This window comes from Falco rusticolus, chromosome 3, assembly GCF_015220075.1.
Source record: "Falco rusticolus isolate bFalRus1 chromosome 3, bFalRus1.pri, whole genome shotgun sequence".
Taxonomy (NCBI): Eukaryota; Metazoa; Chordata; class Aves; order Falconiformes; family Falconidae; genus Falco; species Falco rusticolus.
In genome coordinates this window covers 36,988,020-37,005,447 of record NC_051189.1, presented here as the reverse complement: position 1 = coordinate 37,005,447, position 17,428 = coordinate 36,988,020, and the positions used below count along the sequence as shown (strand labels likewise).

Genomic DNA, 17,428 nt, shown 5'->3' with positions numbered 1-17,428 from the left:
CTTCTTGTGATGCATGCATTTTTGTAGCCAAATGTGAAACTGTCTTAAATAAAATGGCATATAGGTAACATCACTTCAACCTTATGAATATTGTGGTGTCTTTGGTCTCAAGTACACCAGACCTGATGTGAAGACCATCCACTGTCGTCTTCTAGTGACTGGGAGAGAACCACGTAGCTATTCTTTTCAAAAGATAGGGTTTTTTAATTGACTTGCAAGATCAGATTTGGATTCCTCAGTGACCTTGAAAAATACTGCATAACAGATTTTTAGTGTGATCTGCTTATATAAATTAACAGTCTATGTTGTCTTTTTCCCAACTATATGAAGAGTTTAGTTTATATAGACCCCTATCACTGTGATATCTGTAGTAAATTATCTTTTTTTTTTTTTTTTCTTCTTAAAGCTGTCAGGTATGATATATAGCCTAAGCTTGATCTGGATTTTCTTTCCTTCATGATATTAGAGCATGAATTTTTTTGGTGAAATGATTAAGCAGATTAAAAAAAAAAAGCAGAAGTTACATGAAGTTACTGTAAAGTTCACTTACGTGAGCAGAAGTTGTAATACAAGGGTTTGGGTTCCTGATTTTTTTGGGCTAAATACAAATGAGTAAACACCAATTCCTCTTTTTTATTTTGTCTTTTTAGAGGAAAGTTCCTCCTGCTGGGCTCTTGTTTACTTCACCACACCCTATTCAGGGGAAGGCAGATAAAGTTTTCCCTTCATTCTGAATGACATTCATTTATGTGCCAAGAGTCTGCAAAATCTCTTGTCAGGCTGAGATTCAATGATATTTTTCATGCTGGCTTCCTCTTTATTCTAGTTTACTATGAACTGTGCCAATCAGATAGTGGGAGGAAAAAAAAAAAGCACCGAAACTCAACAGAAACCTGAGTAGCTGCTGAATGAAATCTATCATAAAGCCTACATCTCTTCTGCTCTGCACAAAGCTGAAGAGATGGAACTGGCAGAAAACGTGTAACCAGCCAGGAGAGGTTTACTCCTGCAACTTTAGCTATAAAGAACTACAGCTATAAACACGTGTATGATGGTGTAAAGTGAGATTTGAACATTCCTTTCCAGCAGCCTTCCTTGATCTGGCTTCTAAACACCAGAAATTCTTCCTTCTCATTATAGACAGAGCACTAACTCATCTTTACTGTTAGAAATGTGCAACATTATCTTGCTCACAGGGTTTAGTCACCACTTTCTGCTTTCTCACAATCTCTTGCAACAACAGTGCTAAAATTCTTTCTCCTAATTTAAATGGGCAAATTGTTTTCCCTTGACACGTTCCCATGAATTCCATGTATTTCTGCATCGTGGATTTGACCTAGTATGTTTCTTCTTTGCTGTGGCCAAATAAATAAATATTTAAATGAAAGTGGCAGGCAAGTAAGCATTGTGGTGATACCTTGCAAGGTTTTCATCCCTTCACTCGTCCCTGCAGAGCAGTTTATTGTTGTCACATTTGTAATTTCAGGAGAGATCAGAGGAGGTTCTCAAATCGAAGGAATGAATCAAAAAGCACAAGTCGCTGTGTTTAGCAGTTAGTCTTTGCATGTTAAGCGGTGACTCAGGAAATTTGGCAACAAGAATCAGGCAGGCAGGATACTTGTTAAGAGAAGAAATCAGAAAAAAACAAAACAACCCACAATACTGTAATCACTCAGTTTTTCTGTCCTGGCTCTAACCTTAGTCTTTTCCCCAGGATGGGCCTGAAACTACTTGAATTGCATCAAGATTGAAGTTGTGGGCTGTTGATCAAGTCATTTGAGCTGACTGAACTTCCAGTTTTGTAGTAGCTAATACTGCATCTACGTGTTTTTCTTTTCATTCACACTGACTGTTACTTGCTGAGTGGTTACTAGGAAGTAAAACTTGGCTTTAAACTGTTCCTGAATTTCAAAAAAAAAAAAAAAACCAAACAAAACAGTTGTTCCTCAGTCTCCTGGGACTTCTTTTAGTAGAAGGGATTTCTGGAGAAGTCCTTACAATAGCGGCTACATTCTCTTACCTGCAGTATGATACAGAGAAATCTGCTTCTTTTTCCTATTACATAAAAGAGTTATGGGTTGGGGTTAGGTTTGGCGGGTTTTTTCAGTGTTTGGAGTTAAAGTTGCAATCCCTTACATCAAAAGCTAGAGAATATGTGAAAGTCTCAATCACAGTTTTCCAAAGATGATACTCCTACCACAAGTCTCTTCACCATAAATAGGTGAGGGGGTTGGAGTGGGTGTATTTCAGGAAAAGATAATGTGTTTGCATTGCTCTTAACCTCTTCCCTCACATTAGCAGTAAGGCACACTGAATTTCATGAATTCCATACAGCAATCTTATTCCATTCAAAGGGGATCTGTACAGTTCTTTAAAGCACACTCCACCATTTTTTCCAAGTCTTTGTTCTGAATACCAAAAACTTTTCAGAGTAGTTCCACAGAAAATTTCTTTTTAACACAGATAAAACAACATATGTTACTTTACTCTGAACCAGGAAACAAAAGGCTGACTTTAACTAAAGATTTCCCAAAGCATTTTGTCCAAGGCAGAGACCTGGTATGGAAATGCTTACCTGAACTGGCCAGGTTGCAAGCAACTAAGAAATGGGTGTTTTATAATGGAAGTCCTAAGCAGCTGGACGTTATCTTACCACCTGTCCTTTTAATGACTAGCTGTGGGAAAAGGCTAAAAAAGGAGCAATGACACCCAAAAGTCAACAGCCGAATTCCACAGAAGACAAATATTTTATTACCAAAGGAGTTATAATATCAAAGTAAGAAACTGCAAAAGTTACAAACTATAAAAATACTTCCATTTATCCAAAACTAAATATGAACACTTCATTAGTTAAATGCCAATATATTATTCTCTGAAAATATTCACACATTTTAAATCATGTTTGTCTAACATGTTAAACACGTTACATAAAATAACTGCATGTAAGGAATCACAATCTGAAGGTAAGGAATTCTAGCTCCTCCTGCACCTAACTGCAGGATAACCACATACAGAAGGCTAGTGCTGTTTCCAGTCAGCTGAACAGTCGGGCATCTCCTTTTTCACCTTCCATAGGTCTCACTGTCTTGCCTCTACTTCAGCCAGTAGAAGTGTGCTACATCTCTCAAAAATCAGTACCCTTCCTAGTTTTTTTTAAAAAAGTTAACCTCTCTGTTTTTCCAAACCGAAACTGGCTTGCAGACCCATTAGATAACCACGCTGAGAACCTCACTGCATCAGCAGAATGGACCCAAGATCAGTGGCTTGTTCAGTAGATTGTTCCCTTTGGTCCTTGATGTCTTTTATGTAGATATAAAGAAACCAGCTACTTTTCCATACTATTTTCTTCACATGCAGCTTCAAAGATGGGTTTATAAATTGCAGTAGATATGTAAGTGTATGTTTTCATATGACAGTATTACAAAGTTACTCGTAAGATCAGAAAATTCAGAGTAGTTTCCAGAGCACAAAGGTGGGACACGGCTTGCTGTGGACCATTTTGTTTCAAATTCTGGTCTTTCATTTCCACTTCTTGGACTCCAGCAGCTTGGTTTAGCCATTTCTGTTTATTCCGTCACCAGGAACAAGGTACAGTAGCTTTCCATCAGAATTCTGGCATAAAGTTTTCATATAAGTGAGCAGAGTTACTCTAAGAATGCATATAAAATGCAAATATACTAAGTAACACCACTTTGAAGGAAAAAAAGCAGGATTCACCTGGAATCACCTGGAAAATATTTTTTCAAATTTATTCCAGCAGGATCGAAGGCTAGATATATTTTCTTTCAGTTCACAAAGTTCTTGGTTACATTTCTTTTTGGGCTGTTCACTTGTTCCTGTATCTTCTTTATTTTGTGTATTTACCTGCGTGCAAACCTGAAAAAGAACAGTTTGTGTTGCTAATTTTCAAGTGCTTATTCTTTTCATATAGACATCTTTTAAAACAAACATTACGTCTCAATAAATAATGAAGGTACCTTACATGGTAATTAAGCCAGAAAGCTGGGTTGCTCACAGAACGTGCTGCAGTGGTACACAGCCTGCATCATGCTCAAGCTCTCGCTCCGAGCACAGCCTTGCTGCCACCCCTGCCCCCTGGGCTGAGAGAAGGTGGCTTTAACACACAGCAAATATGGGCAGCTGAAACCAGTGTGCACCAGCAGTAAAAACATGTATGGCCTCTGCCAGTGGTTTAAAATTTATCCTCCATTATTTGAAGGACTGGAAAAATAAAGCCATTGAAATAGCGAGCCAAACTTCAAAAGATGGGACTACAAGTGTGGTACCTTGAGCCTGGTGGAACGAGACAGACCCATTCCCAGGAGCTGGTAGCTGTAGCCTAGTGTTCAGCATCTTGCCCGCAGACAAGAAGACTTGTCCATATTCAGTGGCTGTTCTTGACTTTACCTAAATGACTTTAATTGGTCTTTAAATAAAACCAGCCATCCATGAGGTTAGGCAGGAGGTTCAAGGGTGACACTTTGACTTCTATGACTTCAGAGGGATAGCTTTTACGGTAAGGCAAACCTTGGAGTCACCACAGGTAGCTAAGCAAAATACAGACACAAACGTTACTTTGAAGATCTGGTTCTGGATTCTAAGATTTTCTCAATTTCAAGGAGGAAAAGAATGAATTAAAGGCAACCTTCAATCCAACTATTTAAGGCAATCATGAAGAATTATATCCTCTGGTGCCTATGGGGAGACTTTCTGATGTTGGTCAGTATTTTTGTGTTCAATAGGTAACTGTGAGCTACACTTAAAAGAACACTCTTCCTTTGCTATGGTAGTCTGCAGATCATTGCGCTGGATTTCAGTGACAATCAAAGAGCAGATTCTGCCAATGACTTATAAATCCAAATATTTTCATATCTAACTGTTCCTGTTGAGTTTGAGATATTGTGGTGAAAATGAAGGGATTATGGAATGGGGAGAAACTCCCGCTAATTGTTCACTGAAACAAATCAAAATAAACATTAATCTCAGGGTAGAACCCAAATGAGAAGTAACAACTATGACTTTACACACTAGAGAAGTTAAAGGCCTTCTTCACAGAAGTGTGGCCTTTGTCTTTTACTGGAGAATTAACTCAGGTATTTCAGTACCAAACCAGAGTATATGTCTTCGCTACAGACTTCCAGATCATCATCTGACTTAGTTTTTGCACTGGCCTTAATGCCCATTACAAGACACACTCTACAGAGCAAAATCTGTCTTGCATGTAACACATGCATGATAGTTGTGACTTCGAGAAGTAGCTATGACAGTGTGTTGAAGAGCTCTAAGGAAGAAGTCACAGACTTCCAACAACCTGTAGGCCATCACTGCCACTCACCTTTTCTTTTTTAAGTCTTTCACATTTGCACTGTAGAAGCTGTAATGTCCCACATGAGACTAATGCTGCTTTCCATCTAAAGTCTTTGCTGATTTTTTGTTTATGAAAGAATCTGAGCATGTTGCATGCCATACTCTGTAGTGATTCTATTTCCTGGAAAGAGAGCAATAAAAATGTGTCCTGAAAAATCTGTGCCACATTCATTATGTTGGTTTGTCTTTAAAAAAAATCTACATCAGTTACCATTAGTTTCTTTTGCTTTCATAGTGCCATTCTTTTTCAGTAAAACACACGACTAATCTGACCTACCTGCCATCTCTTCAAAATATTTAAAATATCAGTTTGTAGTAGTAACAACAATAGTGTAAACATGTTAGGGAGAAATCATAGCAGTAATGAAGTCAGCTGATGCAGTTAGGGAAATGGTGAATGATTTGTGGAGTCAGTCCTTTTATCAAGTCGTAATAAAATATGCAGCAAAAGCTGACAGTTGTGCTTTCTGTCATTTGAGATCTGCCCAAATTATTACTTTTAAAGCTTTCAGATCTGAAGTGACAAGCATAGCAAATATGGTTTCTGTAGAAAAATGAAAACAGATGTTGGGAAATTTTTATGTTCACTTCCATTGGCAAAATAAAATTAGTTTTCTGTTACTGTTTTGGATTAAAAATATAAAAGAAACTTTCTAGCAGAAACCCCCACACACATTTCTTGGACATGGAATTGCTTAATATTTTAATTTTAAAAATATCAATTTGCTTGACAAATCATGTGATTCCAAATTCAAAAAAGGAACAACCCTGAAAATCATGATTTGACTATTAAAAGGTATTAGTACTTTACCACAATATGTTATTCATGGACTGGATTGTTCAAAGAACCCATCTGAGTTTGTATTCTCTAAAGTAAATTCTGAGACGTTAAATTTTACCTGAGTATCATTGCAGAAAAACACTTTGCTATTTTCATGGTTTTTATTCTTGCAGCACCTGTCACGATACTCTGCAGACATATTTACCTGTAAAATAGCATCTATGTTTAAACATGGAAGTACTTTTAATTAAGTGAGCCAAGTTTCTTACTAACAGCTGGTGATGCGCACACTAAACTGTTCTGCAGAATCTCCTCAGTGTAGCAGGGTTAGTGTACAATTCTGAGCTTTTCCTTGGCAAGCAGGCAAAGAAAACCCCAATCCAGCTACAAATTCTAAAGGTATTCACAGAATCACAGAATGGCTGAGGTGGGAGAGGACCTCTGGAGGTCATCTGGTCCAACCCCCCTGCTCAAGCAGGGCCACCTGGAGCTGGCTGCTCAGGACCATGTCCAAGTGGCTTTTGAGTATCTCCAAGGATGGAGACTCCACCTCCTCCCTGGACAACCTGTGCCAGTGCTTGGTCACCCTCACAGTGCACTAGTGCCTCTAGATGTTCAGAAGGGACCTTCTGTGTTTCAAGTGTGTGCCTGCTGCCTCTGGTCCTGTCACTGGGTGCCACTGGGAAGAGCCTGGCTCCATCCTCTTTGCTCCCTCCCTTCAGGTATTTATACACATCGATAGGATCCCCCCTGAGCCTTCTCTTCTCCAGGCTGAACAGTTCCAGCTCTCTCAGCCTTTCCGTACTGGGCAAATGCTCCAGTATCTTAATCGTCTTCATGGCCCTTTGCTGGACTCTGTCCAGTAGCTCCATATTTCTCTTGTACTGGGGAGCCCAGAAATGGACACAAATCTATTCATTTTAAACTTTTAAACATTTAAAATTCGTAGTCTATTGAATTACTTAGTTCTTTGGCATTTTAAAAGATACAGGAATATTTAAATCTTACACAGTCATCAAATACAATGTTTGTCTCAATAAATACATGCCCCAGGCTTCCAGGCAGGTTATAGCACTCACTTTGCGTATGCACTAACAGAAGATGTCCTAAGCAATATCAGTTGCTCCCTTTGCGTAACCACAATCTTTTATCAATGGGTATTTTTTTCCTTCTGCTTTCACGCTTGTCATCGAGATGACAACTGAACCCAACTCAACAACATTCCTTGACTTTCTTCTTCAGCCTGTATCCAGACAACCTAATATAACCAGAAGGGCTTTTAAAAAGGCAGCTCCAGACAATATTGTATTAGATGTCCTCACTTAGGCATGCATATGAATGTCGCGATGGAGGGAAGACACAGTCACTCAATATGAGTGATCAGCAGACTTCCCTCCGTCGTGACATATGAATACATTAGACAACTTAATTGTGTAACATGCCTGTATTTCAAATTTCGACAATATGAACAGAACCTCATCCAAGAAGTGTTTTCAAAACCAAGAGTTTAAGGGAGTCAAATATTCACTGACAAACACCCCCCACCCCCACCCGAATATTTGGAAGATAATGCACAACTCTGCTTGTACCACAACAGAAAGAAGTTCTGCTGCAGTCATACAGCACTAAGATTTATAAATAAATAAATGAATAAATAAATAAATACCCTAAAACCTATATCTCTGTGGCTTCATTTGCTACCTGCTAAGCATTCACCTGTTCTCACTGGCTTCCTCAAATCATCTTTAGTATAACATACAGTAAACTTTTCTGAAGGCAGTTTTATTTGCTGTGATGAAAGCAACATAAAGGAAATCCTGGCCCCAGAAAAGTCAGGGAAAATCAAATTACTTAAAGAGATCTAGTATATAACCCACTAGTCATCTTCATAACTGCTTTCAACCATCAGGCTGAGGGACTCAAAGTTATTTACTTTGGCTCTGCAAATGCAGGAAGGTGCCTAGTAGGCAGTTGCTATCACTTGAACGGCACTGTCTATAGTATTTGCTGTGAAGTTACAGTGTATATAAGACTATACACTTGATTTTACATAGAAAGCAAATGAGTCTCTCTTAAACTGGGAAAAATGAAGACAGGAAAATAAGAAACTTGCACAAGCAGTGGTTTGTGCATGCTTATTCTGGGAAGCAAAAGCTTCAGAGTCATTACATTCCTGTTACTTTTCACAGACAATAACTCACTAAGGTTTTGTTTATTTATTTATTTATTTCATTGGGTAGCAGTTTTAGTTCTCATACAGTCTCCTAAAAAAATCATATCTCCTAAAACCCCAATATTTATTACGATAAAAATGACAAAGACTTAGAAAATATGCCTGGAAGAATGGCTTTGCTCCATTCAAATCCTTTATGGCACCCTGGGGTGCAGCTGGGAAGTGGCAAGGCATCTCCGGCCCAGAACACCCCTCTAGCACCCCAACCCTGCAGCTCAAGGAGAGCTGGGATGCACCTCATGGCTCTCCAGAACCAGAAGACAGCAAGATCTGCCTCCCAGAGGCTGTTACTCCTGTCGTATTGTTTAGTCTTGTAGGTCAGCTGTCCTACAACTGCTCACTGAGAGGGTTTGTTTTTGTTCTCTGAGAAACACTTGTCTTTGTCAGAAATAACACGACAAACTAAAGGGGCTACTTATCTGTTTTAATGGCCATGGATATTCTCCCCAACTTTGGTGCCTTGTTTAGGATATAGTCATTTATCTGTGCAGATGTACCTTTCTCTCTTCATAATCTCGACAAACAAAGCATGATTGGAATGCTTTTCAAAATTAAATGATTGCTCCCTGACCCTAAAGGTATTTTGTTTCCAGTTGAGGGCTGATGTGTCTTGATAGGGAAAGGCTGGAAACCACTGGCCTAATGCTCTGAAGAATGGTGGTGGATTGTAGGTGTGAAGAAATACAATGTCTCCTGATTTCACCTTTGGAAAAGCACTATATATCATTTGTATTTCATGCACATAAATCTTGATTTAAGACTGCAACACAAGGGTGAATGCTCGTTTAGTGACAAACTATCAGAAAAATCCCATTTTCATAGAAATGCCTTGCTAATCCAACTACAGAGAGTGCTTTCTCCCATGAAAGTGTTCTTGAGAGATGAATTTGATTGTTAATAATTCATGATGAAGAGGTGGAAGGTAGGTTTTGAGCATGGATCGGTAAAATGTTATACTGTTTTGCAAAACTGTAATAAATCTGGCTGATAAAGCCATAATGGCAGAGATTTACGACTGAGAAAGTTCAGGTTTTCTCTGCTGCCATCTAGAAAAGTTGATTCTTTGTTGACTAAACAAGATATATTAACAAGTAGAAGACAAAGAAACTTTTTCTGTTGTATGAATTTTGTGGCCTCTGCATTTGTATTCAATGGACAACATAAAAACTTCAGTCAAGAAGTCTACAATTAGTAGAATAAATTACAGATTGTTTAATGCTTTCTTCTCTTAATAAGAAGATACAAACAGAAGTAGTCATGAAATTACTTCAAGAAAAGAGTACTTTTTAATGTAATATATTATACTATTTAGGGCCAAATGGTACATGTATCTAACTACATGGTGCACAGGTACAAATACCTGCATCACAGTATTTGTACATGCAAATAGGCAGCATCCACAGATTTCAGAGATTTTAAAGAGACTGAATTGTTGCACATACTCAAATAAATCCACCATTACAGGATAATGTGTGATTTTAAATTGGTCTTTTATCGTATGTTAACATTAGAGCTTTTTTTAATTATTATTTTCTATAATCTAAAAATAACCATTATTTTTTGAAAGCCCAAGAGCTATTACCTACCAGCTCATTGATGTCATGGCTTAGTATATTCTCATACTTCGCACGGATTCCATTTTTATTTCCCATTGCACAACTAGATGAATTCACTGGAGATAGAACAAGGAGCAGTGGCAGAACCCAGAAGATAGATCTAAAAACAGCTGGATTACAACAAAAGCAGTTAAGTACATATTAAATGCCATAGACTGTATGCTGTATTAACAAATATATTCTTTAATCTGTTAAAATAGTTTAAAAGGGACCTTTGTACAACCAAATGACTTGTACCTTGAGGGAAGGATTCAGCTCCAGGTTAAGACACTACTTGGGTGTCTAAACTCCCTCATATTCGAGGGTGGTTTAGCCAGCGTGTTAAGAGCCTACAGCTATTGAGCTGACCAGCTACTTGGTGTCTTCTTGGGCTGAATTAATCTCTAGGTTTCACCGCAAGCGTTGACAAGGTCTCTCCATTGACCATAACTGGACCGTAACCACCTAGTATGTATGTAGGCAAGCGTGCGTCTTAGTCAAATAGGTGTAGACATTCCTGTGTCTTAATCTGCAGCTGAATCTCACTGTAATTGTCCATTTTTCATATGATAAATTCTACAAATGCCTGTGAATGTGTCCTTACATCAAAAGTGTGTTTATACACATTTTGGGGCTGACCAAATGTACAAATACCTATTAGCAGCCATAACATGGGATAAGGCAGCAACACCACCTTCTCTGCATACTCTGGCCTACAGCTAGACTGGTGAGGATAATACTTAAATGTATTTAAGTATTTGGAAAATTATTTGGAAAAAAAACCTTAGAAATTTAGGTTGGAGAATTAGCAAAGATCACAGCAGGTTCCTGCACTAGTTATGAGCTGTTTCTACCCATCTCTGCTACTCAGTAAGAACAACAGACGCATACAGAGTAACTGTGGGGTCTCTGCCAGGAGAGGCAGAAGGGATGCCCTAACCCTAGCTCCTATTTTCCTTCCTCTGGTGAAGATGGGAGCATTGGGTACTGCCAGTCCAGCGCTCAGAGATGGGCATCTCTGACTTGGGCATCACTAGTTAATCCCAGCCTCAGAGAGAGCTATTGAGTAACTAAAAAGAAAGCAATGAAACTTGACCATAATCTATACTGAGCCACCTAAGCTCTGTGATACAAGAATCACAGTCACACCACACCATGTGCTCATCTGCCAGAGAAACACGGTCCCTCACAGCCCATCCCAGCCGACTCCCAGTGCACGCTGCTGCTTCAAAGCAGAACGCATACCACCTTCCCAGACAACCAAAGCCTTTCTTTCCTGATAGATTACTTGTGAACATGCTGTGATGTACACCTCTGTCCTAGAAGCAGGACTGGAAATTTTTTACCTGTACAAGCTGAATTCCAAAATTCGGATGGCAAGCTGCCTGCCAAATTTTAATGGGAAATTTGATGGCCTGAAAACCAGATTTTCTAACCTTTTCATATACTGATCAACCAAAGCCTATTAATATCTCAAAACATCTAGCCTGGAGAGCTAAATGGATGCTAAATGGATCCTACATGTAGTAAATATGAAAACCAGGTAAGGTCTATCTATTACAATCTTCAAGCTCCAAGTGTAAACCTGACTTCCACAGAAAAACCCTGTGAATATCTGTGCCAAGCACATTATCAGTCGTAGGGCTGAGATTTAATATTTTAAAAGAAGTTTACAAAAGAATGCAAGAACTCAACTACAGGACAACATTTTCCCAATATACCATTGCACCCCTTGATTCCAGTGCAAAAAACCCCACAACTGCAATGCTTGTTTCCAAACAACAGTGATACGAGCAGCTGGAATATGCTGCTTCAAAAACATGCTTCAAGAGATACAAATAACTGTCTTCTAAATTAAAATTAATGTAACAGACTCCATCACTTAAAATTTGGTTTGTCCAACAGCAAGTGGAGGATAATAGGCGAGAACCGCAAAGTCACTTCTATTTATTTTCACTTTCTCTGTATTGTACAGATTTTTAATCTTTTTTAAATTAGGAAATTGCAGAATCACAGCAGATAATTCTGAAAGAGATGCTGCACACTCGTGAAGTCTTTCATGAGTGGATTGCGTTGCAGCATCACAATGAAACATGTTCAGACGTTCTTAATGAGTTCTCTGGAACCCATCAGAGGAGTGTCATGAAACGTTCCAGGAACTTTAGGCTGAAAATTGGAAGGAATTTCCTTAAAGTTAGGCTGCTTCAAAAGAAGCAAAACAGATAACGCTCCACAGTGCTCCAGCAGTTCGAAAGAAAGAGAGCATCTATTACTGGTAATACCCCATCCCTCGGAAAACTCCCCAAACCTTGGAAGTCGTATCTGGAAAGCCCAAAAAAATTCTCCCAGGAAAGTCAGGAAGAGTTGGTATTCCAGTATTTCCAAATATATATTAAAAAAAACCTCTTCTTTTTTCAATTAAAAATCCCCTCCCAAGCATGCAGCCGGGAAGCGGCAGCTCCAGGCGCGCCCGTGCCGAGGCGCGGCCCCCGCCGGCCCCCGCCAACCGCCCGCACCGCCGCGAGCAGCACGCGCGCTCCGCTCCGCTCCGCAGCCCCGAGCGGAGCGCCGGTAACGGCCAGCCCGCCCGGCCCTGCCGCGCTGAGCCCCTGCGAGGGGGCGGGCGGGTGGAGGCGGCTCCGCGGGCCACCGCCGCCGCCCGCCGGGCGAGGGGACGCGGCTCGGCCGCGCCGGGGCCAGGCCCCCTGCGCTGCGCGGCACCTGCTCCGGCGGCGCCCGGGGGCGGCAGGTGCCCGCGGAGCAGCGCGCAGCGGCGCGGGGCGATGCCGGGCGCTGCGCCCCCGCCCCGCACCCTCCTGCTGCCTGCCCCGCTCCCGCGCCCCGCTTCCCGGCAGCGGGCGGGATGGGAACCGGCCGCTTTTACTTTCATTCTAGCTGGGAAAGGAAAGAAAAAACAAACCTGGGAATTTCCCCGGCCGTCACCGCGGGTTTAAAAGGGCGCCGGGCGGCACCGCGCTGCCACAGCCGGCGAGGCAGCGGGGCCGGCGGCGCGGAGACAGCGGAGCGGGTGAGGAGCCGGCGCGGCCGGGGCGCGGAGCGGCGCGGAGCCAGCACAGCTCGGCGCGGGCGGGCGCAGGTGGAGCGGGGCGCCCCGAGCGGCTCTGCCCGCCGGCGCCTGCAGAGCGGCGCGGCCCGGCGGGGTGCGGTGCGGTGCGGTGCGCGCTCCTTACCATGGAACATGGTCCGCGGGTTGGGCGGCAGGGCGCTGCGCCGGCGGCTCCGCGGTCATGGTGGCGGCGCCGCCTGGCCCATGGTGCCTGCAGCCCGCGGAGCGCCGCGCTGCGGGGCCGGAGGGGCCGCGGGGGCCAGCCGGGGCTCAGCACCCCCCCGCCGCCCGCCTGCCGCGGCGGGGCACGGCGCTGTCAGAGGCGGCTGCGGGACGGCCGGGCTGTGCTTTTCCCATGGGGCTTCCGCCGGCGGCAGGTACTTTCACTTTCTGCTCCGCCAGCGGCCGCGGTGCTCCCGACCGCGGCGGCGGGCTCAGCGCGGCGAGGCGGGCGCGGACGGCTGGCCGGCCGCCAGGGGAGGAGGCATCCCGCTCCGCCACGGGGGAGGTCGGCAGCCGTCCCGGACCGGGGGGGAACCGGCAGCGGGCAGGGGCCGGGGCCCGGGGCGCGCCCGGAGGAGGGCGGCAGCGGCGGCGGGCTCCGCCGGGATCCCCGCGGGCGGGCGGGCGGCGCGGCAGTGGCGGGGCAGTGGCGGGGCCGTGCCGTGCCGGCGGCGTTACATAGAGCCCCGGCTACACGCCCAGTGCCGTGTGCGCGGCCGGGGAGGAAGGATGGTCCTTGGCAGTGCGCGTGGAAAGAGCCGCTCATCCGCGGGAAGAAATCCTAAAACAAAACAAAACAAAAACCCCCAAACAAAACCAAAAAAAAGAAAAGAAAGAAAAGCGGGGGGGTGGATGAAAAAAGAAACCAACCGTGCTCTGGAGTCTTTTTCTTGGGAGGAGAAACTGGGCTTCTGAGCTGCTCTGCAGAAGCCTGCGCCCCGCTCCGCTGTCCCTGGGGGGAGGAGGGGGGGGGCGGGGGGACCTCCCGGAGGGCCCCGTCCCGGACCGGGGGTTACCCGGGCTGCTGGCACGCGGCGGACTTCGCCCCCCCCCTCCCCCCGCCATTAGCTCGTCTGCAGAAATCCCTGAGGATTAACAAAAGACAGTGAGTGAATGCACCAGGAGGTGTTTTTAAGTGTAGAAGAAGCTCAAGTTCTAAAAGACAGAGCTGTAGCCAGCTGTGGTTTCCTGGGTAAATTCAGAGTGACAAAACCCGGTGCTTTGGTGTAGGTGAAAAGGCTTGGAATAAAGTAGGGTATGAAAAGTATGTGTAGCATCCCCTTCACATCTCCTGCCCAGTGTACTTTCTTGAGTTTTGAGTTCTATGTCACTTTTTCTGCTCTGCTTGAGCTCGAGTCTGACCTGATTCCATAACCCCTCTCCCTTCTCAGGAGGGCGCTGACCTAAGGGGATAGATGTGAGTATCAAGGAGCAAGTACATGGAGTCAGTTGAAGTGTAGACTGCTCAGGATGGTTTTCTCCTGTTTTCTGGTATTGCAGTTATGTCACTTCATTCACATACGAGGAGGTATTCAGCCCTGTTTACTTGCCCGTGGACTACACTCTGCTTTTGACTTCTCATGAGTTTTTCTTTGGAAAAAAGTTTAAGCAATCCTTCAGAAGTGTTCTGACAAGATTCAAGAGTGAGGGTGTTTTCCACCCTCTCAAGATTGACTTTAGTAACCGTTTAATGTCACTACTGGACTATTTGGGCAAGGGACAGTGATTGATATCAACAGAGCTCCACACAAAGGCCAAGTGCCGGTGCTTGCTTTTTCCCCTAATGTGTGCCAGGCTGGATGTGACGGCTGGCTCGGACCTTGAATTTGGTCAAGGATTTTGCCTCACTAATAGCTACATGATCTAGTTCTTAGATGTGTCTTACACCGTCACTCTTTTTTTCTTTTATTGTCTTCTTTTCCCTTCTCTGCCAAATGCTGTCTGAAAACATCCCCCCGTGCACATTTGAATTTGCTGCTGTGTGCAGGTCAGAGAATGCCACAGCGCTCTTCTTTTTGGGGGGAACGGTACCTGATGAAATGCAAGCAAATTTATGACTAACTGTTTCTAGGGTCTGGCACTTACAGACTGGTCTCACAGGTCTTGAAAAAAACTGCACTATAAAGCTCCCGTCCTGCAAAACCATATCCACAAGATCAACTTCCCTTCTAGGCAAGTAGTTCTTCCGGTTTCTTATGATAGTACATGCGTACTCACAAAATGAGATATTCTATGTAGATGCTAGTAAATTGTCAAGGTGTAAAATATATATAAAAAAATCTTTAGCTCCTTTGGTTATGCTAGTTTTTTGGCTGAAACATCAGAAAGACTGATAATTGCCTCAATTTAGATTTTATAAAAATAGTGTGATTGATGGGAAGTCGGTGTAGTAGCTTTACGCGTTAATGGAAACATGACTCTGAAAGGTTATGCTAGAGTGTTAACAGCAGTTAATAGGAAAAGTACTCTTTTCTTGGGAAGCGGCAGGGTCTTGTCTGCTGGTTTTTAAGAAGATGAACTGTCTGTCCATTGAATGTATATGGAATTTTTTCTTTAGTCGAAGTGACAAATAGATGGTGTGACCTGATCCTGTATTTAGATCCCAATCGATCTCTGTTATGTGACCTAGCCCTGGACTGTGACACTTACAGTTCAGATATTATTTGACATATTTGTATTAAGCTTTGACTGTAACATGTATGTGCTTTATAAAATAACTTGAACTTTACATGCATTTTGTTGTCAAAGCACTCCTTTTAGTGATTTAGCAATGATTCTTTTCTGAAAAGATTACTTGCAGAAAGGTCAAACACAAGTCTTCAGAAGACTATGTTCAGCAGATGGAATTGTCTATTCTTTAAAGAAAGAACAGACACTGACCAGTTGAAATACTAAAAGAAAAAACTTGGGACTGTTTATATGAGTATTATCTTAACAGCCCATTTTAATCAAGAACTTGTGAAAGGAGTCTTGAAGGTGTAAAAGTTTATCCCATCTGAGACTTACCTAGTCTAAATGATTGATACCAGTTTGCCCGTTTTGTGAAATGCCGTTGGTGCCGTAGAGAGCTCTCCCTTGGGAGCTGAATTAAGCTGCAGCTTAAAACCTTTGGGGGAGAAAATAAAACTGAAGTATTTCTGTAGGAACTTCCCAGGCATTAGGTGTCCTGCAACTCTTTAGTAACTCAACAATTTATAGGGGTGTTTTAATAAGAGATATATTAACTTTGCTATGTAAATACTTTTACTAAGTAAAACTACAAATAAGCAGCTTCTGAAAAGGATGCAGTCTAATGCAGGGCATTAGTGAAAATATGTGCAGTTCTGTCTTTCACACTGCTTTCAGAAATGACTCTTAAAACCAGAAATGAATGTACAGCAAATTGCATAGATAACAACTGAAAGGCACTAGTAATTTTATCGGTTCATAGCTGAACATATTCCTTGATCCTGTTCAGTATAGTTTCTCTAATAAAGATTCAGTTGTCTCCTGACCTGGTCAAATTTACGCTTAGAAAAGCAGCTATTACGGCATTACATATTAACCACCACTGCAATACCAATATTCCTGGGTAGCTACATAATTGGAAAGCACATGATTTCTTGTTAAGAATCAGTTCTCGAAGCACTAAGTACTTCTGGGAAAGTTGTCTTTCTGCAGCTGTTGCTTGTCAGCTTGAAAAGATCTTTTGCTCATTACTTTAGATTTGACTTTAGGCTGCTTGCAGACTTACAGTATAGTTAGTGAATGATTGTATTACTGGATACAATTAGTTGCAAAGTTATACATTTTAAATTTTATTTTGGAGTAAAACATATGTGCTGCAGTCGTCACAAACAGGTGGAACTCTGGAAAGCGTGGCCGCTGTTACTGATATGCTTATTTTTAAGAAGAAATGTGCTTGGTACTTAAATTATTTGCATTTAACTATGGGAGATGGGGAGAAGAAGAGACAGATTCCCTCCTATCCCATCCTCCCTCCAAAAAAAATCCAAACCACAAGAGGATCCCTACTTAACTGGGATTCAGAGTTTACTGTGCACCCAAAACTCCCATAGATACTCCGGTCTGGGAAGTTCTAATCTTCTGTCATATTTAAGCAAGACCGCGGGACCTAATTTTGTCATTGCACCAGGACACCTATTGTGCTGAATTACCGTTGCTGCTTTTTCTGCCCAAATGGTTTGTCCTGTCATTGGGGTATGTGCTGAAATGTCAGTATGAACTGACACATGGTTTTTATCACAGAATTGTATCTCAGTTCACTCAGATGTAATGTACATATCTTTTTTTTTTGTTTGGGGGTTTTTTTGGGGTTTTTTTGGTGAGAATTCAAGGTAATTTTGCCAGTAGAGGTTAGGAAAGAAAAAAAAAAAGTATTT

General features: G+C 42.5%; 1 protein-coding gene across 2 annotated transcripts; it reads right to left on the bottom strand.

The window, feature by feature from the left end:
• Positions 1–2,728: 2,728 nt before the first annotated feature.
• IL7 (interleukin 7) lies at positions 2,729–13,601 on the bottom strand. Of its 2 annotated transcripts, XM_037381894.1 has the most exons (5): positions 13,168–13,601; positions 9,968–10,107; positions 6,267–6,353; positions 5,336–5,488; positions 2,729–3,876 (listed from the first exon to the last, which is right to left on the bottom strand). In XM_037381894.1, the coding sequence occupies exons 1-5, from the start codon at positions 13,175–13,177 to the stop codon at positions 3,724–3,726; spliced, it is 543 nt and encodes a 180-aa protein (XP_037237791.1). In that variant the 5' UTR covers positions 13,178–13,601; the 3' UTR covers positions 2,729–3,723. The 2 variants fall into 2 exon arrangements, with proteins under 2 accessions (XP_037237791.1, XP_037237792.1); XM_037381895.1 differs by lacking the exon at positions 6,267–6,353.
• Positions 13,602–17,428: the final 3,827 nt, after the last annotated feature.